Source organism: Vanellus vanellus (assembly GCF_965231255.1).
Source record: "Vanellus vanellus genome assembly, chromosome: 4".
NCBI classification, from domain to species: Eukaryota; Metazoa; Chordata; class Aves; order Charadriiformes; family Charadriidae; genus Vanellus; species Vanellus vanellus.
This window is the reverse complement of record NC_138909.1, coordinates 73518984-73543593: the sequence shown is the minus strand read 5'-3', so window position 1 is coordinate 73543593 and position 24610 is coordinate 73518984. Positions and strand designations below refer to the sequence as shown.

At 44.1% G+C, this 24610-nt stretch overlaps 1 protein-coding gene across 2 annotated transcripts in view; it reads left to right on the top strand.

The window, feature by feature from the left end:
• Window positions 1-24610, top strand: part of LNX1 (ligand of numb-protein X 1) — a gene marked incomplete at its 5' end in the record, with an annotated part of 68965 nt that overhangs the window by 12892 nt on the left and 31463 nt on the right. For both annotated transcript variants that reach the window (XM_082482595.1, XM_082482596.1), the window contains 2 exons: window positions 20368-20609; window positions 22213-22368. In XM_082482595.1, coding sequence (XP_082338721.1) covers window positions 20368-20609; window positions 22213-22368 — 398 coding nt within the window. The remainder of the gene's footprint in view (window positions 1-20367; window positions 20610-22212; window positions 22369-24610) is intronic.

Here is a 24610-nt window from a genome sequence, read left to right as displayed (position 1 = left end):
CATCCCACATGGAGCAGGCTTTTATGGAGAGGAGATGGGCATGATTAACCAAATCTGTCCTGTGATCCACAGGAGACTACTGGAAGCAGAGAGTACGTTGTGCTGCTGCTACTATATGAGGATGTGTAGGTTGATATGGATGAGCAAGGCTGTTTCGCTTGATATGTATAAGCATCTCCTGCCAAGAGGCTAAATTACAGTCAGAAATAAGCGCTCTATATGAAGAGCACATGTTGCAACGCAGCCCTTCGCCAAACAGGTTTTGCAGTGGGAGCGGGAATCCCAGGATGTGGTTGTAACTTGCCCTTGAAAGCTCCCAAAGGAGCCTCGCCACTGGTTCTGGTTTAAACATCTGGCACATCTCTCCTTTGAGCATCACTACCTGGTTTGTAATTACAGCAGGATGATGGCACTGCTGGAGAAAGGAAGAATACAATTCTTTCCCAAATGCAGCATGTATACTCTGGAGTTTCCTTTTTGCTCTCGGCACTGCTGCGGTTACAGTTGTCATTGGGATGTGTGGTGGGGATGAGCATAGTTGAAAATGTCAGTTGCTGCTACTTTGCCCCAACCCAGACTGTGATGGCAATATTGAGACTAGTAATATTAGTAAATCAGCCTAGAAATGCTGAGAAGATCCTGCCACCCAGGGCACCCAGAGGTGGCTACTGCAACCCACGCCGTCCTCCTTCCCCCTGCTGTCACCTGGGCCCTTCTTTCACAGCCCCCAGTGCTGGGGACGCGCTGTGCTCTCCACATCTGCTTCCCACCTGCTCTCTGCTGTCCTGGGTCAAGGGTATGGCCATGCAAATGTATTTTCCTTAGTGCTGTGTCGGTACATTTTCTCAATGTCCATTTTTAAATTGCTTTTAAATTTTGCATATCTTGTTGATTTTTAGTGGCTCGAGTGTGTGTCTTTTCTAGCAAACATGTTGCTTCCAGTTTCTTCCCTCAGAGGAGATTAAATTCCAGTACATTCTTGTTCTACCCTTCCAAGGCATGAGTGTAATCAGGTTGGACAGTAATGGTTGCTGCGTTTCACTTTTTTTCTGCCCTTTCCCCAGTGGTCTAAGCGTCTGTAGGTTTGAAGGCACTTACAGTTATGGTCTTTGAGTTCAAAATAAATCAGAAGAGAATAGACCGAAACAGGACAGAGCATTTAATAAGATATATAACGCACATATAAACTTGCACTTAATATGTTGAGCTGACAAAGCAAATAAATGCAAAGTCCCACAGATCTGCCATTTTTTGTAATCTAGGCTTGAATAATAGTACCATGACCCAAGTGAACAAAAGAAATTTATAAAGGGAGACCAAGACCAAGTAACCCTCTTCTAGAGCTTATGAACTGTGACCCTTACCAGGTATCCCCAAAATGCATTTGCTCCTGTTCCAACTACTTCACAACACAATCTGCCTGTCTTCCTTTCTTTCTTCCTTTCTTTCCCTTCCCTTTCCCTTCTTCTTCAGCAGATGCTTAGTTACATCCCTCATATTTTTGCTAACTCAGTATTGCAGAGGTTAACAGTCTCTATCTTAAAGAGAAAATGCATTTCCCAGATTTGTGATGGCCTCCTTGCTTTTTGTTAAGCTCTGCTAATTGTTGTTCAGATCTTCCTGTGCTTCGTGTCTCCTCTGTTTTTCAAATCCCCAGCAAATAGAGGTTGACAACCAACGCAAGAAAATACCGTAGTGATTTTATGCCCTGTGGTGCTTTACAACACCAAAAGAACTCACAGCTGACAGCATGAAGGTTTTTTATCTGTGATGAGATAGCTTGATTTGCTTGCGTGTTGGGTAAAAATAACAGTTTGCTCTTAAATAGGTGCTTATCTTTTTGCAGTGTTACATAAACTCTCTTGATGCTACCTGCCAAATGTGAATCAGCTGCTTCTGCCCTATATGTTTTGAGAGAAGATGCAGGTTTGGAACTCTTTAAATGGGAATCTTTCTGTTGGTTCCTTTGATGTGACTTGCAATGCTCATTCAGTCTCTGTCATCACCAGTGCCAGGCTGTGTTTTGGTTTCTTTAGCCATTTTCCACCTGGCTGCTCCTGGCTACCCTAAATCTTTGTCTTTCCCTTGCTTCCGCTCAATTCCTGTTTTCTTTACACCTCTGCTCTTGCCTCTCCCACACTTCTGCCCCGCTCGGTACAGCAGCACCAAGGGATCAAGGTTATTAGGGAAGTGTGGCCTTGAACACCACACGACATGATGGCAACATGTTTCTTGTGTCTGGTGAAGGAGAATTGAACTGAATTAAAAATATAAGGTGCTTTTGGAGACAGACTCCATTGTAACCACTGCAGTAAATGCCCAGAGTCCTGGATTTAACTGTGGTAACCCATCCGTAATTTCAAAGTTACTTGAAGCTGGTAAGTTCAATCAGTCCATGGATAGACCCTTCTGCTGGGGCTGCACAAGCCCTGTCCTCCTTGTTGTAGCGGTGGTGAGACCCTGTCTGCTCCCTTCCATTGTCTCCAAACACACCGTGAAATAGTGAAATAGTCTGTGAAAGGGCTATTCCCTGGAGCATCTTGTCTTGTTCAAGGAGAGTAAGGAGGGAAGGGAAAGAGAGAAACTGGCTGACTTGATCTGTCAAGGACCCTTGTGGTTAACTCCAACGGTGCTGAGCGTGCCAAGCCATGTGTCTTCCATCGCCTTGCACTATTGCAGCACGGCAAAACTCTGAGCTGGTTATGCTTCTTATTTTAAATTTATGGATTAATGTACAAGTAAATTGTAAATTTCAGCTGCAGAGCTTAACTTCAGCAAAACTTGCGGAGTTGGAGGCTAAAAACAAAGAAAGCTTTATGGATTGACCACATTTGGTGAGACTCTCTTTACATTAACTTCACGTCAGCAGTCTTGGTGAACTAAACATTTATCGGTTAGACTAAACACAGGTTAAGCCAGGCCGTGAAATAGCTCGGTTGTAGAACTGACACCTAATCAGAGTTTCATCAACCGATCCTCTGCCTAGTTAAATTACCACCTGGACTGAAATCCTTAAAACAGTTGCAAATTGTCCTACAAAACCCACTACAAACAGTGAAAATAAAATAAGCCAAGAAAACAGGGGTCGTAAGTTCTCCCCTATATCATTCAACCCTCTTACCTAGTTGATTTGTTTGGGTCAAAGACCTCCTCTCTAGATGTTAATCTATCTGCTATTCCAGTACTCTGACAGAGGAAGTTATGGAAGATGGAAGAAGTAATGTAAAGAATAGTATTAATGTGCTTGATTTTATCCTCACTTAGGTAAGTTCTATGCAGATATCATTCCACTGACTTCAGCAAATTAGTCTCTTGAATTTCATTGGAAGTAATTAGGAAGAAAATGAGGTTTTGCGTACATGGGCAAACTTCTATCTTTTACACCTACATAGCGGAGAAATAGAATAGTAGAAATCCAAAAAAATATTTGGGGGAAAGGAGTGTCTAACCACATTGGTTCACTCCATGAGGTTTTTAGCAGAAACAGCAATTTTAAAAAACAGAACATCCCTTGAGGGTGTGTGGGTGAATGAGTTGAAACAATACAAACAAAATGTCATGGACTCCAACTTCTGCAATCTCTGCGACAACCTCCCCCTCGCTCGAAAAGAACACTCCCCTGGTGTGGGAGCTTTGTAAAACCTCAGACTCCACTTCTCCTGTCCCTTGTGACCATGGTAGCTGCGTGACAACAGAGATTACAAAATTGTGACTTTTCTCCTGTTTTTTTGTTTGGTTTGGTTTATTTTGGTTGTTGAAATTTATCTCCTTGCATTGGCAGACACAAAATCCGTGACTTTAACACTGACCAGAAAGTCCCTCTGAAGCAGGATGGTTTTGGGAGCATAGCAGGACTGGTGATAAAACAGTGACCCATCACTGAATGGACAGATCTGCAGCTAAAGGGCAAGGGTGCAGAAAGGTCCTTGTTTGTCTCCAGCGTTGAAGCTAGCCCTTGTAAGGGTCATCCACATCACCACGGAAGGCTTCAAGGGGTTTAGGGGTAAATGGACTTGCTGTCTGTCTCATAAACTGCTGAAGAAGCTGAACGGTGTGGCTGTAAGCTAGGGACAAATCCTGGTTCCCTCTCACCACACCTCTGGTTGACCAGAGTGATGGGGATGAAGTAGGAGTCATTTTGACGCCTCCATTTCACCTCAGTGTCCCAGGCAAGAGGAAGTGGAGGGTTCAGGTCTGCATTTTTTCTGTTGGCTGCAGGGAAATTCAGGGCTTATGGTTTGAGTCTTCTCCATTCAAAAAGCTTCTGTGCCATTTTTTTCCCCATCTCCTGGCAATGCTCAAGGGTGGGATAGATCTGGCACTGTATGACAGTCCTCCCTCCCTCTGTCCCCGTTCTCCCACTTGGGGAGGCCCTGGGCACCAAGGAGGACAGGAGGCAGCCCATGTCCATCTGAGAGCTGCCATGGCTGGCTGCGAGGGCATACATCAGCAGGATTTCAAAATGACCTTGAGACCGTGTTTTGCCTCCAAAGGTGTGTGTCTTCCCGCAGAGGGACAGCATTTCGCTATTTTCTGTGGGTGCTGATGGGACGACTGGCCCTGCATGGACCTTCCCTATGGCGGGCGGCTTGCAAAGGGGGCAGATGAAGGGAGAGAGATGGAGCCATGGGTACGGCCTGAAATCCTCCTGCTGACTTTCCCTGGACATGGCTGTGACCAGGCAGGAGAGGGCTGATATAGGGCTATATCAGCTGCAACATCTGCGCTGAGACATGCCTGTAACTCTTGTTTGTCAGAGAGAAACAGGGAAACTGGATCCTTATAATTTACATGTCTGTTTTTCAAGTGGTGTTTGCTATTTGCAAGGTTAGTCAGACCTGGGCTTCCTGAGCAATGTTTTCAGGAAAAGATTATGACTGTGTGAAGCATTATTCCAGAATCACCTCTTGTGCCGTCCACCGATGGCAACTCCCTCGGCACTTTTGTTTTACCTCTCTGACATTTCCAAAAAGAACAGCTGTGCTGCCTATGGTCCCCTGTGCCAGGGAAGCAGTTGCTGACATTATCCTCCCCTCCCTTCTGACTGCTTTGGAAAGAGGGCTGCTTCCAGGTCTTCTGAAATAGTCACGTTGAAGAGAAATGGCCCTCGCCCTTTGCAAGCCAACGGTGAGCTGTCAGGTCGGGGGCTAAGCACAGAAATTTGGGTGACCCATGGTGCTGCATCTTTAGCAATACTTGGACGCAGCACCAGAGCTCTCTTTCAAGTCCCAATCTATTTGTGCTTTTAGAAGGTAGATGGATATCTGTTATTTTCATTCCACTCTCTCCTTTTTGCTAGAGATGCTGAGGTATCTGATGGGGAATAAAAGTGCCATTCCTACAGTTAGGGCTCTGTGGGGCTGCTTTTATTCTTATGGATTTTTGTGCTATGGTAGTTTAAAGAACCCACAGATGAGCCAAATCTGTGTTGTGGGAGACATTGAACAAAAACATAGTAAGCCCTAAGGACTTTTTATTACACATGAAATAAAGCAAACCTGTAACTTGTTTTCAAGATGTGGTGTGGTGAGGGGTAGACCCTGGCTCTCACAAAGCCCCAGAGCTTGAACTATGGGACAACATCGCCTCTTAACTGATCCTGAACCACCGCTAGACATGGCTGATCAAATAAATCACCTTTTATGGAGTTAGGTTCTTTTATAAAAGATGCTGCCAGAAAAGTCTGCCTACTGAATTGGGAGAGTGTTTTTTACCCCCAAAGGTTTATTAGGGGAACAGTGTTAAAATGATACTTTTAACATGTTAATTAACAGAAAACAATTTATCAAAGGAAATTAAAAAATTATCTATTTTTCCTCCAGTAGCAGAAGGATGTCTTGATTTACTTCCCTGTGTTACTTAAGTCCATTGGCATGAATGTCTATGCTTCATTACACTTGCTTTTTCGTGGGCTAAAGGAATGGCAGGTACCTTTGTAGACTTAAAAACAAGCCGTAGTTTTACTGATACCTTGATTGTACACGGCCACAGCCTAGTGGGAAGAAAGGATGTTGGGATGCAGAGCCTGGAGTTATAGAGTGCAATGGCCTTGGGAAACTAGCACCTAAAATTGGCACCGAGAGCTCTCACAGTTTCTGTTTGGTGCCCAGAAGAAAGGGCGGGGAAGAAAGGGCAGAAATTATTCCCAAAAGATGGTTTGAGCACACAGGGAAGTTAATCTATAATAAAGTTGGGTGTGAAGTGACAATACTGTTCTTACTCTAGGATAGCTTCTTACTCTGGAACATGGATGTCTCCAGGGAAGCTATTCTTGGGTGTGTGTTTCTACACATGGAATACACATAGTGTGGCTAAGGTGTCATTCCACAACCACTACAGTGACCATGTACTTCCCTGTTGCAGACAACCCCTTAGGAAGCAGCACCACCTCTGGAGGCTGATGTGGTTAGCCTTTGCAGAACAGTTTGTGTTCAATTTTGGAAGGGCTCCTTGATGCCTGTGTCTAAGTACTCAGCAAACCCTCCTACGTGATGCCGTAGCATCTTCAATTAGCTTTCAAGGAAATATAAAAATATTTTTCCATGAGGCTGGTCTGTTTGCAGTCACTAGATTGTTAGGTATTTCTTTCCCTTTCTTCTTCCTCCTCCTTTTCCCTCTGTATTTCAACCTTATTAACACACGGTGCTGAGTGTCTGGTTTTACCCTTCAGGAAGCAAACTTGTTTCAGGGACAGTTAAGAAATTTCTTCAGAAGGTACAGCCAGCTGAAGACAGATAAGCCACCAACCACTGGTCCAAGGCATTGCAAAAAATACAAAAACAGAGACCTATGTCTCAATTGCTAATGTAAATATTTAAATGCACTACCAATTTTTTTTTTAGTCTTTCTACTCAATTTTTTTTTAATCCTCAATGTCCACGTCAGGCTGGGGTGGATGTTTTGGAACCAGAGAAAATGTTTTCGTTGTAGCTGTAAGATTATTCTGTCTTATAAAGCCGGTCAGTTTGGCTCGATGAGCCGTCTGCATTGACAGGCTCTGGCAGTAATACTTAACATGAAGCAAGTAGGATTTGGTTTATGTATGTCTGCGTCTGGGCTGACAACGTGTCCAATGCCCCCAGCATGCTGCTCTCCACTGGACACTAGTGTAGATGTCCAGCTGGAGATCCTGTCTGTTGGTGATGGCTTGGGTCACCTTGAGTCATGCTGTGGGTTGTGGCTTTGCTGTGAAAATTAGCAGGTGATGAGGCATGGCATGAACACACTGCTAGAGGCTGGATTGCCAGCTCCCTTCTGAAGGACCAGGGTCATCTAAGTTTGAAGAAGACAGATGTAATTTTCCCCCCTTTCAGAGCTGATAATGAACTGACATAATTTCCTATGCCACCTTGGTTTTCCTTCATGGGGTCCATCACCACTGCTAACGAGACCCAAGTCTACTTAAATTGTGACTTAACAAAATCACATCTTGGGGTGGAACAGCCTCGGGCGCAGAGGCTGGCTGAGTCACCCAGATGCCACAACCTGTCACAGAGAATTCACACTTTGGATTCATTTCAAGGCAGCCTCTCGCACAGCAGCCCCGACCTATTTTGTGGGAGCAGCATGGTCAAGCAAGCTGTGCCCTTTCTTAAGGCAGCAGGGGCAATGCCACCGTCTTGGATTACCCAGGGAAATATAATTGCAGCTCATGCTCAAGGTTCAGTTCTCCAAACCTGCTGCCCAGGTTTGCCCACGGTGTTCTAGGTGCCCAGCTGCATGCATGATGTTTATATTTTAATTTCGAAAGCAAAAGTAGTTATTAGAGCTTGAATACTGGAATTCCCAAGGCTGCAGTGATGTAAAAGAAGAATGAAAGAGCAGCTTCCTAAAGAACATTTTGGGTTGTTTTTTTTTTTTTTCTATTTCCTGTATTTCAGTAGGATGAGTATGTAAGTTAATGCGTTTTGTAACAGGCAGTATGAGATGACTGTCTCCTATGCTGAATGATTTTTTTAATGAATTTAATAACTAAAGAAAAAGAAAAAGAGTGAAAACATTTTTTCTTGTTTATACTATGCCAAAATAGCATGAAATCTGAGAGAGTAGAAATGACTAAGAAAACCTAAAGAAACCTATAGCATCTGCAAGCTAAGGAACATGAAGAAGCATCAGCCTGAGCAACTTGTGCTTAAAGATATGGTGCAAAAGTTGTTTTTACCTTCTCCTACTTTTTTACAATAAGAACTATCATTCACTGGAACAACCTCCTTAGGGATGTGGTAGAGTTCCCATCACTTAAGGTTTTCAAGAGGCAATTGGAGAGGGTGCTAGATAATCTCCTCCAGGCTTCCTTTCCCATGAAACATTGGACTGCATGATCTTTTGAGATCTCCTTCTAACCCAGGTTCTTCTACGATTCTATGATACTTGCCTTTGTCAGGGAAATCCGTTTGGTGTTGTTGGTAATATGGTACCCACTTCTGAAGGCATCTTTTGTAATTAAGGGTTTTCAGGGTTGGATTCCTGCTTCCGCCTTAGTTTATGTATTTTATCCCTTGATTCATCAGTTATATCCTGGTGGCCTAAGAAAACAAGACACAATTTTACAGACAGATTCTCAACCTGTAGCTGAAGCCTCTAAGGTCACTTCTTCAGCTTCAGACTGAAGAAAGGCTAGAAGGTATTGCCAGGTTTTCCCCAAGATACTGGCTGGACTAACAGAGGACAGTGCCTTTTCTTATGAGCCTCTCCCAACTTCAACCGAAAAGCCACTGCAGCCTTTGAAGCAGGATTCAGATTCTCTATCCCCAGGTGCCAGTTTTTCATTAGGCGATAGCGTTGGGGTCCCTCTTGCTTAATCCACCTCTCTGAATAAGCTTCAGCAGGAGGAGCAGAGATCAGTCTTACCCCAACCTGACCTGAGTTTAGTGGTTAGAGCACTCACGAACGCTGAGGTGTGAGGGTATGAGCTCCATCAGCCTCCCTTGCCGAGCGACAGCTGACAGTGGTCCAGGCACAACAGGAGGGAAACCGCACCGCTGCATTTTTGGATGCTTTCCGTGATGCTGAGGACAGCACTGCCCGTAGGTAGCTATGTGGGGAGAAGGGCGAGTGGATTGGGCTTTTTTTTTTTTTTTAGATTTGGGTAAAGGAATTCAGGTTAAAAGTATTTCTGATAGCTCTGTTATAAAACAGTGCTTCAAAAAAAGTGTTTTTCACAATTTTTACAGCATAAGCGAGCATTTCCTACCATGTGAGCTTTCAGAAGACTGTAAACAGCATTCCAGCCATACTTGTGCTTTGGCTGGATATGGACTTTCTGGAGCCTGGATGTGTGTTTATTTTAATGGGAGGGTGAAATATCTCACTGAAACATCTCATATTCAACTGGGTGGAACCTATAAAACCGCAAGCAGTGAAGATTTTTGCATACCCAATGGGTTTGGGAAGTTTTGTTCCGAAAACTGGCTCGTAACCTCCCTCTGATCCATCCTCTTACAGCCACACGTGCAAAGGAGAAGACTGCAGAGCCAGGAGGAGTAGAAGCCAAAATGGTGTTTCTCTAGCAAAATGTACAGTTGGCTATGTTATCTTCACCAAAAAAATAGTGTAATGAGATATTTAGTCAATAGTGTGACTTACATACTTCTTATGCCAGTGTCAATACTCACTTAGCCTGAAATCCTGGAAACTGAGCTCTGAGATACACCAGGAAATGTTGTACTCTTCCTTCCCCACCCCTACAAGGAGCCTGTGTTGTTTTAGGGTTTTAAGACACAGTGATTTATGAGTCACATACAGTTCACTTCTTACAGGACTGATTCGGGGTCCTCGTTGAATACCAGGTGTTGGATTTCATAAGACAGGAGAACTATTTTTTTAAAATGAGAAACGTTTGTGACACCTTAAGATGCTACTTAGTCGTGGTAGTGGAGGTGCTTGCTCAACATTCAGTTGGGCCTCTGACAGGGATCTCTGTGGTTTTTCAATGTCTGAGAAGGCCTGCTGAGACCTCCTTTTTCTGACCATGAGGAAGCAAGTATGTGTTCAGAGCTTGATGTGTACCAAGATGTGTTAGCAATGTAATTTAGACACCCATGCTGACCGAAAAGGGATCTTATGTGACTTTTAAGTCACTGAGGTCAGAGGCAAGCGCCACCAGAGCTAGGGCTGTGGGTGACTGTCCATTGTATGTTCTGTCAATAAGAGGGTAAAAAGACAGCACTCCTTATTTACTGGCTGCAGCCCCATTGTTTCCTGTAATTTCAAATTCCAGTGGAGAACATATTAATAAACCCGAGCCTTGTGTTGAAAACATCTCCAAATTGAACACAGTGCTCCCTTTTTGTTATTTTACATCTAGAGACTTATGTGCGTGTGTCACTGCTTTGTGCCAACAGAAGCCTCAAACCTAATCTCAGTAGTTCTGGCTCGTTGAGTCTGCGACGTAGCAGATATTGTAATTAGTTTTATTTCGAAAAGAAACGTGTGTGAAGTTTGTGTAAATACAAAGCTTCCATCTGGCAGGCTCTTCTGTCTGTAGCTGCAAGAATCGGGTTACGCTGATACTGTCACTCCTGTTAAAAAACCAAAACCCCTTGTCCCATTGCAAGCGTATTTTGCTCACTGCGTCATAAAGTTTTTATAGTATAGGTGGGGATAGTAGGAGGGGAAGACAGTGCTGAGATACTAAGTTCCAGGAGACTAGTTATACCTGTTGAATATAATCCCGTGGTCAAAACCCTGAACAATAAGCGTGAAAAACACATGAATCAACAGATTGAATGCTTATTCTTAACATTAATTATATGTGCATCCACACAATTTGAAAAATGCAGTTTATTGCATTGTGCGGTATTATGACGTATAGCACCGCAATGCCTTAAGAATTTCTTTGTCCTCGCACTTGTTATTTTTGTCACAGATAACTTGATTTTAGCAGAATTAACATTTTGTTGAGCCTTTGTATATATATGTTGTGATTTTCCTTAGGCTCATTTTTCAGTTAAGGTTCTACATGAGGAATATATTCAGTGATCCTTCTGTAGTTTCATTACATAAAATCTCAATTCCTACTGTAAAAAGGCTATATTATTATTTTACTAGTATAAGGCAAAAAATCAGTGGTCAAGATTGCCTGTGGAGTACCATTGCAGTTCTTTGAGTGGTCTTGGATGGACTTGAAAGCCAAATATGAAGCTGACGGCTTCTGGTGGCAGGTCTTATGTTGCTTTCCAAATACCCAACTGACACACATTGTATGTGATTGCTCCCTCTTGCACGCCGTCTGTAGATAAAAAAAAGTGCAACTGTTGATAACTATACACATTTTCCATGAAGAAACTTCTCGGGGGTCTTTCTAATTTATGTTTTCTCATTTTCTTTTGAAACAATGTTTGAGTTTTGCTCTTCTTCAAGAGTCAGGAAGGCTGAAGCTTTTAAGCATGTTGTATAGAAAATGATCCAGTTCTCAAAGTGATGAAAGCACCTGGTAAAGTTTTCATCAAGCTCCACCTTCGCTGAAGTCAAGAGGAGTTTTTAGTACTTTAGGACTTTAAAATAGCACTTGAACAGGATTAGTGGGTTTAAATGATGTTTTATACGTTGAATGCTAAAAGCACTAGAAGCCATCGGCAAGGTTTACAGGCTCTCACCAGCTCAAAAATGCTAGTCCCATGTTTCTTATTTTTCCCTCTTGTTTTGCTCTGAATCTCCTACCCAGGTACCCAGAGGTTCTTTGCTGTGTCAGTAGCTGAGCACCTACCGAGAGTTAGAGACAGTGTGCTGCTCCTCCTTTTTCCTTGTTTGTGTCGGCCGGTGTGAGTAGATCACATGAGATATGTAGATTACTCTTGGGGAGCTTCAGTATTTAGTTGAGTAAGTTCAGTATAAATAAATACTGCTGTTGTTTTGCATCACGCAAGATCACTCCGGTTCTGTACTTCTGGTCAGTAACTTCCCTGTGATGACAAATGTTTGTTTATAGTAATCTAGGAGCAAATAGTGATTAATAGGCTGCTTGCAGTCTTTCACCCTGCTTAATTCCTCGTTTTTGTTGCTCGAGGTCTACTTGTGCTCTACAAGCATTACATTTAAAGGCAGCATTGGAAACGGCAGAAGCTGTAGCAGCACCCCAAGGCTATGCCTTACATGGGCAGTGGGAACAGGCTGCTGATGCCCTCCTGCGTTCTCAGAGCATTGGTGGCTTGGGCACAGGCGGGGAAGAGGCGGCAGAAGGTGAAGCCATAAAGTCAGTTGTGACTATCAGTTTCTCTAAAGCAGTAATTGTGGGAAGTACAATACAGAAGCTGTGCTAATCCATAAAAGAAGTTGGCATTTCCAGCCCCTATGCTGGCTTGCCCATCTCGGCTGTCTCTAGGAATTTACAGCTCCCTTCTCCTATATGTAGGACAGCTGCAATTTGTTGGAATAGTTAAAGACTACGACTTGAAACGATGCTTGAACCTTGAAGAGAAACGAGTACAGCTGTAGTTTCAAAATCATCAGTGACAGAGTAATGGCCTGGAAGAAGTGTCAGGGGAGGGAGAGAACATGATCTGGACCGACAATTTGTACACAGTCCCAACAACAACTGGGATCATTGCACAATAATCCCAGTCATGATTTTTGCCCACAATTGCAGGCAACTAGTATTGTTTACCTATTTCTTCCAATTCCCTGTTCCCATGATAGAGGTTAATGGAACTTTTAAAATATTTCATAATAGAAGCTGATGATGGTGGTTGAAATACAACTTTTTGCTTTTTAAAGAGAAAACGGAAAAAAAGCTTAAACATGACCACATGTTACATGATACTTTGGTAGCATGTACATGAAGTTTAAACTCTACAATTTATTTAAGGATAAAATGTGTTCCAAGTTCTTTCAACTCTCCTGAAAACTAGTAGGAAATCTGGAGATTCCTCCCTTCCCTCCGTATCACCAGTCAAATTTAAAATGGGGCTTTGGTTTCCACTGAATGCTTGTTCAATTTGTGTCTGGCACCGGCTGCCTGTCTGTCGGTAGTTTTGGGAACCGTGGGGGCTGAACTCTGAACTGCAGTTCCATCCTTCGCCAGTGCAAAATACTTTCAAGGGCCTGTACCAAAATCTCTAGCCATGCTTGCTCCTCCTTCTCAGCAACCAAATCACAGAAATGGGAGTACGTCACTGTAGCTGATGACTGACACCGCAATTATAAAGATCACTCAATATATATTTTCCTCAGATGCTTAGAAAACGTTTTTGGTTGGTTTGTTGTTTTTTTTTTTTTAATCTGTGGGAACGATGAGTTCTTCTTCTAGTGGTGCACCCACATTCGTAGAGAGTAGCTGACATGGAAGTGTACGTATACAGATACTCCTGCACACATTCCTTGTATAATATACAAACGTATTTTGTTTGACAGCATTATAGCGCAAAAGCATTGTAAAAATGACAGCACTCCTCTGGGGTCAGATCTTTACAGATAGGACACAACACAACTTCAGGCCTCGCCAGTAAGGTAGTTCCAGAGTTTGTTGAATTATGATGGCTTCATTAAAACAAAAAGGATGAAAAAAAACCTTAGGAAACCATAACAGGGATATGCAGAAATTAAAGTGAAAAAAATAGATATTTGAGAGGGTTTTCCTATCTTGTGGGAAAGTATTTAAGCTAAATAACTTTAGCTTAAAGAAATAAATGTTATGAGGACCTTTATAAATATTTATAGAGTGGTAATGCAGAAATATAGAACCACTAAATCTACTCTGTGTTTATCCTTTAGCAAAGGCCTCTGGTTGACAATAGAGAGCAAATAACATGAGAAAATCTCTCTGACAGCTCGACGGAGAAGCCATTTGCCTCGTCCGAACTTCTGTTGTAGCTACCTCCGCGCTGACAGGGAGCGGAGCCGTGTTTATGGAAGCGTAGGACGGAATCGCTCATCCTCGACCCTCGGAGGCAGCGGGGATCGAGCCAGCGCCCGCACCTCCCTCCCGGCCAGCCCTCGTGCCCCAGGTGTCAGGAAACTGTCACTAAAAGGCTTTTGTTTATCAGATTATTGAAGCGAAAGAGTAAGAGTAACTGGGATGATTTCACCCACTGAAGTTGGGTGAAAAATGAGCATTTTTTTCCCCCCAACAAGACGGCAAGCCTCTGACACGGGGAGATCATCAGGGAGAGGATACCCAAGCGCATCAATGCCAGGGTGCAGAGTGCCCAGAACAGCAGTGGCGAGCACCTAGGAATGGTGCTGGAATTAGGAAATTCAAGCGCCGGTGCGGAGAACAGCCTGTTTCTGGTTGCGTGTTTAGACAAGGCTTTTGCAGCCTGACTTCCAGCAAATGTTGGTTGGAAACTGTAACCCAGGAGTTTAAGCTTTGCTTTTTAGACGGCTCGTCCCCTTCTTTATGAATATTGAAGAAGGTTTAATGTAGGCAGGACCTTCCTAGCTACAGCTGCTGATTACAGTAGCTTGAGGAATGCTCTTGACATGGCCCAATCCTTTATAAAAAGCAGGAAAAGCAAATGCATTTTAAAAAAATAAATCAGGTACTTATTTATGAAGCTTTTTTCACATGCAGCATTCATGCAGTGCTTAATCCTTGCAAGAACTCAGAATTACCAGGGAATAAGAAATGTTTTTAAGCACTCAGTTCCAGGATTGATTTTCATATATAGCAAAAAAGAGGAATTTTGCATGTAGGACCCGGATTCACAGAAGCCAGATTTCCGAGCAAGGGTGATACAATGTCATTAAGTGTAAAGAGCAGCAGGGTATTGGTCACCTTCACTGCTGAAGATGTTGATGTCTCTGACCTTTTAATCACCAGTATGGTTGATCTGGAAGGGAGGCTGTGCATTTGCTGCATTTTAGCTTAGATCTGTAACATGGGATTTGGTTGGAGATCAGGTGCCTTGCTCCTTTCGGTTTTGGCTCGAGTTCCTGGTGGCAAAAGTAAGATCAGAAGAGTTGGTGTCATCTCTGCCTGAGAACTCATCAGGTCAGTTCATTCCCTTATGGCAGAGTTTCAGAAAGCTTTAGAGTTTAGGCGCTTGGCCCGAAATCTGTATGTTTGGTATCTGGGTGATGTCTGGGCTACAGTCACTGCACACAGTGCGAACGGTTCCCATGGGGCAGGAATTGCCAACACCTTCTTGTGAGACAACCTCTCCAATTCACATCCCCTTCCTTCCTTCCTTCCTTCCCAGACACGGCAGGAGGAGCCTCTCACCAGGGTCTCACAAGTGAGGTTATCAGCACCAGGTTATCCAGGACGCTCCTTGCTGGTCACCTTCAGTTTCTCCATCAGCCTTTCCACCGGATCGGTTGAGGGGTACCGGAGCAGTCAGGAGAGTTTGTGTGTTGGGGTCAGGGTGTCTTACACACTGTTGGTACTGCTGATCCCAGCTTGTGTCAAGCCCAAATTACACAGGGATGAGGCTGCTCACAGTGAGGGCATAGCTGAAACATACTCGTCTATCGTGATCGAGGTTTAGCTTCAGATCAGCAATGACAGCCCATTAGGCAGTATTTTCTCCTGCTGGGCAATCCTGAGTGCTTTGTATACGTTATTCTTAATTGCACTCAGACAACATGTTCGTTGCAAAACAGCACCAAAATATGAGTGCGGTGGAAGTGAGGTTGGGAAAGCACTGCTGGAACTGGGCAGGCAGAGGTTCTTCCCTGTTTATTTGTGCCAGACCTGGCTCACAAGCACCGTCACTCTCTAGATTCCCTTTTTTCCTCTGTTTCCTGCCCAGGCAGGCAGGTGTGAGACAGGGAGAAGGAGGGATAGCCTGTGAAGCGACCCAGATAGAAAGCAGGGCGCTTTTAAAAGAGCAAAGGCATTATAGATATATACATATATTTTTTGCCTGTCATATTTTTTCATTTGGATCACTAGAAGTGAAAAACTCCATGCAGTTGTCCTTGTTTATGTTTCGCCCCTGTGTCAGCCTCGGGTAATGGACATCCTTGAGGTCAACCTCACTCTCAGGCCCTCCTTTGCTGTGCGAGTCGGGGATGCTGCAAGGAAAACGCATCCCTGTTCTCAAACTACTGTTTTCATTTGACTTTGCAAATGACCTGGAAATGTTTCGGTTGACCTTGAGTTTGACCAAAGCTTGGTTTTACGAATGGTAGGACCAAGTTAAGGCAGCCATGGGGTTTTGGATGTCCTGGCTCCAGCACTTGGGACGTGCAGCTCCTGAAGGCTGGAGTGCAGACCCTCCCTTGCGTGTGGAGCAGGGCATGGGGCAAGGCTTGCCCTGTGGCCACCGGTGTTGAGGCCAGCCAGAACCGCAGCCCTGGGTGAAGTTTCAGCAGCCACTACTGCCCTCTCGCTGCCGGGTGGTTAGCCCACAGGGCCAGGATTTAGGACAGCACATTTCTGCTTCATAAAAGAGGCCTTGCAAAGAGAAGAAACTATTTTCTGAATTTCCTGTATGCACCTACTGACGCTACTTTAATGGCACGAACTGTCCAACGCACATTATTCATGTCTGTTTATCTCTCTCAGTTTTGACCTTCAAATGGTTTCGGTATCATATGGCTGCATGGATGTACTCGCTGTCCGGCGCGACTGAGAAGGAACATAAATCTGTAGTTCACCTTGGCCACCAGACAGTGTTGGGTTCGCTTTTTGATTGGCCTACGTTAATCAGGTATCCTGCTCTTCCAGCTGTAAATCAGGCAGCTGATTAATAATCATAGTAATCGCAGTGAGAGAGATAATTAGTACTAGCATGTAGCTGTTTTATGGATCTCTCTTTTCTGGGAGCCAAATCCAACCATATGGAAAAATGTAGCTGAGACACTATAAATATGATTCCACTTAGACAGTCATCTCTTCTGTTTTCTGTTATCACAGCAGTGTCAGCACAAGGAAAACAATGAAAGTGAAGAGATGCTGTTGCAGATTTTATAACAAGTTTGAGGGCTTGGGACTTTTTTTTTTTCTTCTTCAAGGACACTGTGTTAATCTGAAGAAAGAGGGCTTGATTTGTGTTCATTTATGCCTGCCACAATTATTTAAGAAATAGCTTCAGTGCTCATACTTGAAGAGCTTTGGTTCTCTTTTAACTATTTCTGGCAGAGTTAGAAAGATATGCTTTGTGCTTTGTGTCATGACAACTTGTCTTCTCCAATAAGCCACATCTTAAACCGTGTCAGCCCTGTCTGCATTCAAAGTAACTGTCTTCTGTTCGTTGCTGCTGGGCTGATGCTGTTAGCTGGGTGTCTGCGGTGCCGCCAGCAGCAGCGAGGGAGGATTTCCACAGAAATTGAAGTCTTCAGTAGGGAAGTGCAGATGGGCACCAGGCAGCGGTTGAATCCATGTAGCTGGGAATCTTTGGGCAGAGCCACTTCTGATCTTCACGTTGATCTTCATGCAACCCACCAAAACCAAAGAAGACCCACATTTGAGGACTCATTCACAAGGCTGGTGCTCTAATATCAGCTGCTGAAACTTTACCGGCATGGTGAAAACAGAGGCAAATAAAATAAAATGTGGAGTAGGAATGTCTCATCATATTCGGAATCTCTGCAGGATGTCTGTAAGGCAGAGACTGTCTTTTGAGAACAGCCAACAATTCACCCCAAAGCCATTTCTTTGCGTCCATTTCATCGTGTCGGCTTTTTAGACTATTTTTAAACTATTTTGATGAGCATTCATAGGCTGGATTAGTAAGTGTGACTTTACTGCAAGTGGGAGAGCTCAAGGACAGGTTCCCAACATGCTGTGTGAGAGAAGTTTAGGCTGGCTGCAAGAGGGGAAGGCCTTTGTGGTTCTGCTCCCTAGGAAATATAAAGGAAATATATGCCATGGTCTGAGATGTTGGGAGGGAGTGGTGAGGAAGTCACACCTCTTTTTCGGGAAGGAATAGGAAAATGCCTGCTGCAGTGGAGGAAGGAGAGCTCTCCCTTTCTGTTTTACATGATTATTGTTGCAGTCTTTTCTTGGAACGCATGCCCCAACAGCTTTTTTTTTGGTCTTTGGAAATAGTTGAGCAACCTTCTCTTCCACAAGAGTGTTTCCTTTTGAGACACCTCATTTTGCTTGTGAAAGGTTTTAGAAATAACTTCTTCCACAGCCGTTCCCATCCAAGCCTTAAAGCATATATACGAAGCCGTTACACAATTGCATCAATATGGTACAGTTTGGGTTGGTTGTTTTATCCCCTCTTTAAGATGAAAGTGGTCAGAAGTGGTAAATGATGGTAAATGATGGAAAATCATAATTTAGTGCTAAAAAAGGTTTTATTTCAATTTTCTCTCATAAAAAGCCAATACCATAAGAGAAATAAAACTGCTGCTCCTAAGCCGATATAGAGAGCTCTGTGACTCGTCCTCATCTCATCTTTCTGTCCCAGGAACTGCTTCCATAAATAATTTCTCTTCCAAGGCTTCCAAGTTCAGTGTACTACTTCTTTTTCTGACACTTAACCCACTAGCGTTGTGTACCGTATGTATTATGCATTGCCTTTTGTGCACGCCATATATTACGAAGAGCTTTCCATCCCTAAGGGTTTCTGCAGCTATTTCTGTGAGTTCATCCTACAGGGCACTTTTATGAAAGTCATCAGTTAGCCTTTGCTATGAAGAAAGAGATAATAGTAACTGAAAGTAGTCCAAGCTCATTAGATTATGATTAAAAGGCAGATTATTTTTTTTTTTGATGCGGTGAATGAGGTTCTAGTGGGTAGGCACTGGGAAGAAGTGGTGCTGGAGAAAAGTCACAGGTGCTGTGTCCTTGGGCCACTCTGTCTCTTCAGTTATTTTATAGCTTTAATTAAATACTGACTCATGAAGAGCACAGAGACATTTAATTTCATTCAAGTGATGTTCTTTAACAAGTCTTAAGAAAGAAATGCCGTGCGTGGTCCTGCCTTTGCCGTCTAGGATGCATCGTGAGCAGATAGTTGGCACCACAAGAAAGTTGTTTCAAAGCAGGCTTATAATTTGCCTCCTACAAAGCTCTATCTTCAGCTCTTTTGGGAACATGCATGTCCTCATGGACACCAGGACACCCCACCACAAATGGAGGATTTTGTCACTGTGGAGGTCAAGTCAGGATTTAGGATTTGCATTTTCCTCCGGAATTATTTTAGAACCAGCCTGGAGCTCCCCAAACTGGTGAAGTCTCACGCCAGCCCAAGGATCTAGCTATGAGGTCTGAGGACCTGCGCTCATTCAGTGGGAGCCCTGTGCTCTCTCCTTGGCTCTGGTGCGGCTGTGGGGCCAGTGGGATCTCCACCACCTCTTGCGACTCTTCCTTCATCAAGGCAACAACCCCTCTGTTTTAGTGTCTCAACTGAGCTGGAATAGCAGAGCTGGAAACACCTTTCCTATGAGGACAGGCTGAGGCAGTTGGGGCTGTTCAGTGTGGAGAAGAGAAGGCTCTGGGGAGACCTTATAGCAGCCTTCCAGTACTTAACGGGAGGCTTACAGGAAAGGTGGGGAGGGACTCTTTATCAGGGAGTGTAGCGATAGCATGAGGGGTAACAATTTTAAACTGAAAGAGGGTAGGTTTAGGTTAAATATTAGGAAGAAATTCTTTACTGTGCAGGTGGTGTGACACTGGAACAGGTTGCCCAGAGAAATTGTGAATGCCCCATCCCTGGAGGTGTTCAAGGCCATGTTGGATGGAGCTTTGAAGTGTCCCTGCCCATGGCAGTGGGGTTGGAACCAGATGATCTTTAAGGTTCTTTCCAACCCAAACCATTCTGTGATTCTAGGACTCTATGATCTTTGTGGCTGAATTTGAAAGCAATTCATCAGGTGTAGGTCTGTATGGGCACCACGTGGGGACCTGGTTCCCACAGACCCTGGGTGTTCAACTCCTGCCTGCAGCCCTTCCTTCATTGATTGCATCAGCCTCTACCTGAAGGGCAGACCCTGCCTCCTGCGTGAAAGTCCACAGCGCTGTGCTCCTGGTGTGACCACCTTGATGACCAGGAAGGTTTTTCAGGGCACAGGGCTGGGTAAGGCATCTTTTATTTCTCCAGCAGAACTGGAGAAGCTGTCAGTCCTCACTCTGCTCTCTTTCATTGACCAGAGGCAAGGGGGAAATTACAGACTGTAGCCTCTGGCTTAATTAGTCACCTGCTATTCCTGTCCTCTTGCATCCACAGTGACTATTTATACACATAAGACTACACGTAAGGCTGTGGCTCTCTATTTTTTCTTGACCAGCAGTAGTCTTTCCATGTAAGGTGGTAACTCAGCTACTTTGAAGGACAGTTTTCCTTCTTTTTGATTCTGTGTAACATGATGGGACCGGCATTTTTCCCCTCTTGTTAAGCATCCTTATTTCATTGGCCACCGCGACCATCACAGTTTGTACTCCAAGTGATTCCTTGGCACCAGATAATTTCCATAAGTATGCAACATTTAAATACAACTAGTTATCATGTCTCCCTTTCCCTCCCTTCTCCTTAGATGTAAAGGAGCATCCCACTATGGCCTTACCAAGGAACGGAAGAGGCGTTCCCAAGACTGCTCTCCAGACCACAGCTCCAGCTTAGCAGTAGCTGCTCTGGGCCCCGAGCTCTCGGCAGCTGCGGCCATCGCCTTAATGACAGATGAGCCGGGGCTGGTGAACCCGGCCTTCAGCCCCACCTCAGAGGACAGCCAGTCGGGCAGCAGCCCCGGAGACCTGCATCGCAGCAACCGGAACAGAAGTAAGAACTAAAAGTGATGGTTTCAGAGCCTGGTGGCCTCTTTCAGCATTCGTTTTCTGTGAAACATATGTTGTTGGAGGCTTTGGGAAAAAAAAAAAAAAAAAAAAGGAGAGCAAAAGCTTTAATTTTACATGGCTTATCAAATTGCGCACTCAGTGACCCAACAGATTTGAGGTGAAAAACAAATTTGCTTGGCCGGGGGCAGCACTAAGCTGAAGATGGACTAGCTGCACACATGCAGGTTTTAAGAAAGGCTGTCTAGGTAAGTCAGCTTAGTTGGAAGAGCAAATGGCATTTGTGATGAGCTGGGGCCATGCTGTAGCTGTCTAATAACTTCACCAAAACATGGTGGCCCAAGTAACCCCCTTAGACCATGCCATGGGCACCTACACAAAAGCCTGTTGGGAACTGTGTTTGGCAGTTGACGAGTATGTGCAGGAAAACAAACCTTAAGAAGTGCCTTGTGAGCTTGGGAGATGTTTGCCAGCCTCCCAGGGAGGTGCAGCTCAGAGGAGCCGGTCCTGCTGAAATAACCACAGTCAGGGACAAGTTGCACCAGGAAACCTTGCCTTGATCCTTCACCCTGTGACACTGCATCTGGCTCTGATTAGTGCCTTATTTGAAAAACGTGACCTGGCCAAAGGCAGACTCAGGAGCATTAACGATGGGTTTAAAGTTTGTATTTGAGGACTCTGAAGCCAGAATTTGTAGCCTACCTTGTGTTGCATCAGTTGCACGGATGAAGGGCTGGAGAAAGACTAGAAAAGGAGCAGCACCGTCCTCTTGTGTGCATGGGGCTAAAGAGGCGAGTAAAGGGAGGAGACAAGAAGAGAACACCAGAATGAAATTAAATCCCACCAGTTTTATTGAGTTTACAGGCCACAGTCTGGTTTGAGGGAATGTTCTATTATTAGATTACAGTGTTTGGCTAGCATGCAGAGCTCGAAGAGACAGAAAAGCAACAGCCATGGAGATATCTTCAGCAGGATGGAAAAGAGAGTGACATGTTTTGAAAGTATTATGACTTTTTCTTTTTTTGTTGTTGCCTTACCCAGGTTAGGAGATGTGACTTAGCTGGTCCCTCCCCCCTGAGTATCTTTGAATTTTTCACAGGAAATTGTTGGCTATCGTTGGTGGCTTTGGAAGCATTGCAGGGTTTTGAGGCAGCAGTGTACTTATTTTTCAAGCAGAGTTTTTAACAACTTCACGCTTTTTTGTGTGTGTGTGTGTCAGACTTAAATAGCTCGGGAAGGACACTGCTTCTTCCTTTTATATGCATTTTTCACGGGATTGCTGTTGATTCTGCCTTGACTGAGGATTATTCTCTCCCCGGCTACCACACTCGCAGGAGATTTCTGTGTGTGGCTGGCAAAACGGACAGGGAAGGTGGCAATTCCAGGGTGTGGGACAGAGGTAGGATAATTGTACCCAGATTCAGGTGGGTGCAACCTCGGAGTACCAGCTGGAGTCAGGTGCAAAGGAGAGGTGCAGGCAGCCTTGCTGTTGATGTTATGCCCCGGCATATGCCGATGGCTGCAGAAATGATGTGGTTCTAGCCCGGAACTGCTGAATTGTATTGATTTGGTTTTTCCTGCTGCTGCAGCTCGACACTTTGAACGCTCCAGTATAAGAAGCAGATCTTTTAAAAAAATAAACAAGGCGTTCAGTGTTCTTCGAAGGACGAAAAGTGGAAGTGCCGTTTCCAACCACGCTGACCGGGAAAGGGAGGCTGTTGGAAACTCTGCTGCTGGAGAGGAAGGTAATGCTTTGTTCTCCTTGTGTTATCACTTAAAATGGGGTAAGGGTCCCTAACCACGTGGGAACTGGATGTCCATGACTGACATGCCTTTCATGTGGTGGGCTGCGTGTGATTAAAAAAACCCAGAAAACTCAATCTTTCCTTATTTTCTTCCTTAAAAAGTTGTCAGTGACTGGCAGGAAAGAATATTGCTGGGGTGTGTGGGACCGCACGTAGGGCTGTTCCGGTAAAAGCCTGCGTGCTACAGCCAGCCCAGTATATAGCACACGGGATGTGGGATCTGGGCGCCTGGGATCTATTACTGGAGCTGTCATTGATTTGCTCTATCACTTTGTTCAAGAGGCTTCATCAGCATGTGTCTGTCCCCCTAAAGCAAACGGATCAGAGTGATCATACGTTATAGGAAGTTCATGAGTTTTGGCTAATGTTTATGAAGCACTGGAGATTCCCAGTGGGAGGATGGTATGAAAGTGCAAAGTACTGTAATTATTCCAGCGCTTCTGTGGGATCCTTGGTGACAAACTTGTATTACCTCAGCCGGGCAGGTGATGAGGTAAGAATGCTCTGCTCTTAAACAAGGGGGAGAGGCAGGTTTGTCTGACGTATGTCAAGGATGAGGGGTCTGGCACGCAGCAACACTTAACATTTGGCATTCTCAAAGCAATAAGCAAACATTACTAACTGCTTTGGACCGTAATTATGAAGCCAGCATTTAGTATTCATGCATCAAGAGGAAGTGATGATAGAGTGGGAATCATTGTCTTAATCGAGGTCTTCACTGAGCTTATTATTCCTTTGCGTGATGCCTCAGCACCTCACGTCTCTTCCCAGATCAAATGCCCAGGGTAAGGGCTTTAAAAAGACAAAATATGCAACTTCCCTTTGCTCTGTATTTCAAGCTGTCACTGAAACCCACACAAAACGAGGACAAAAGGCTGCCGAATGCTGTGTTTAGGCATCATTAGTCTTGAAGTGCTGAATTGAAGAACAGTGTTCAATATTCTGCTTCATTTGCTTATTCCTTCTGGAGAGTTTCACTATGTTACTGTGTTGTTGATACTTGCTCTCCTAATCCACATACTTGCTGATGTAGCCAAAATAAAACCTGATAATTCAAAATTGTAAATGTTTTCCAGAAAAAATTATGTGAATCTGCTCCTTGGCCTGGAACCATCATTAATAACTTCACTGTCCCAAATATTTTACTATTTTTCCCCAAGTAAAAATTTGCAAATAAGTTGTCTACAGCTCTCTTTGAGCAAACGGATATGTTTCTCGTTCTGTAGCAACTGTTCAATTCATTGTAAGCAAAAGCTTGCTCTTCTGCAGCTGGAGTGAAATCCTGAAAGTCTCATGTTCATACTTTTCAAAAGACACCTCTTCAGGATGGAGCATAGACATTTTTATGACAGCTTTCTACTTAGGCTTTTAGTTGACATCAGCAATTGTTCCACTGAAAGCTTGGTTTCATGTCCAGAGTGTGTGGATGATCTGGATGCCAACAGAACCTATCCAGTAACCCAGTGCAGTCCAGATGTTAACAGAAGGAGGTGTGAAGGTCACACTGGCCTTTACATTTCCAGCAGAATGAAAAGCGCTGTTGTCTTCTTTTTACGGGACATATAATAGGTCCCTGAAGTGGCTGTGTCAAAACTGTCATTCTCTGCTTGAGTCTGTGGTTTCAAGCCTCTGCACCAAGCGTGCCTGTAAACTTCCAAATATATTCTACTGCACTGGAAAAACCAGGTAGGCATGTAATTACTTAATGAGCAGTTGCTCGTACGTATGAGATCACAGAAGCTGGGTACCTAAATTACTGTATTAATTACACATGCAAAGAATGTATTTTGATTACACAGTTCTGGAATTTGGTCTTTAAAAAAATGCAAGCAAGTAACTTGCATCAATACAAATACAACTTTAACAAAGAACTCTACTCAGTCCTTTGCAACAGGTGCTTTGTGTAATGCCATCTCAAAGGCTCTCTCTGTTTCCTCTTGTTGGAGGAGGGAATGAATATACTTCTTTCTGTAGCAGTTATCATCATCCTGCCAGCTGGAGGCTTGTTTTCTTCTCCGGTTCTGTATATTTTCTTCTTTTATTTATTTTTTTTAAATCCTCAGCTGTTCTGAGCAGTCTGCATTTGGACTCCTGCTTAGAGTTCACAGAATCATAGAATGGTTTGAGCTGGAAGATCATCTAGTTCCAATCCCCTTGCCATGGGCAGGGACACCTTCCACTA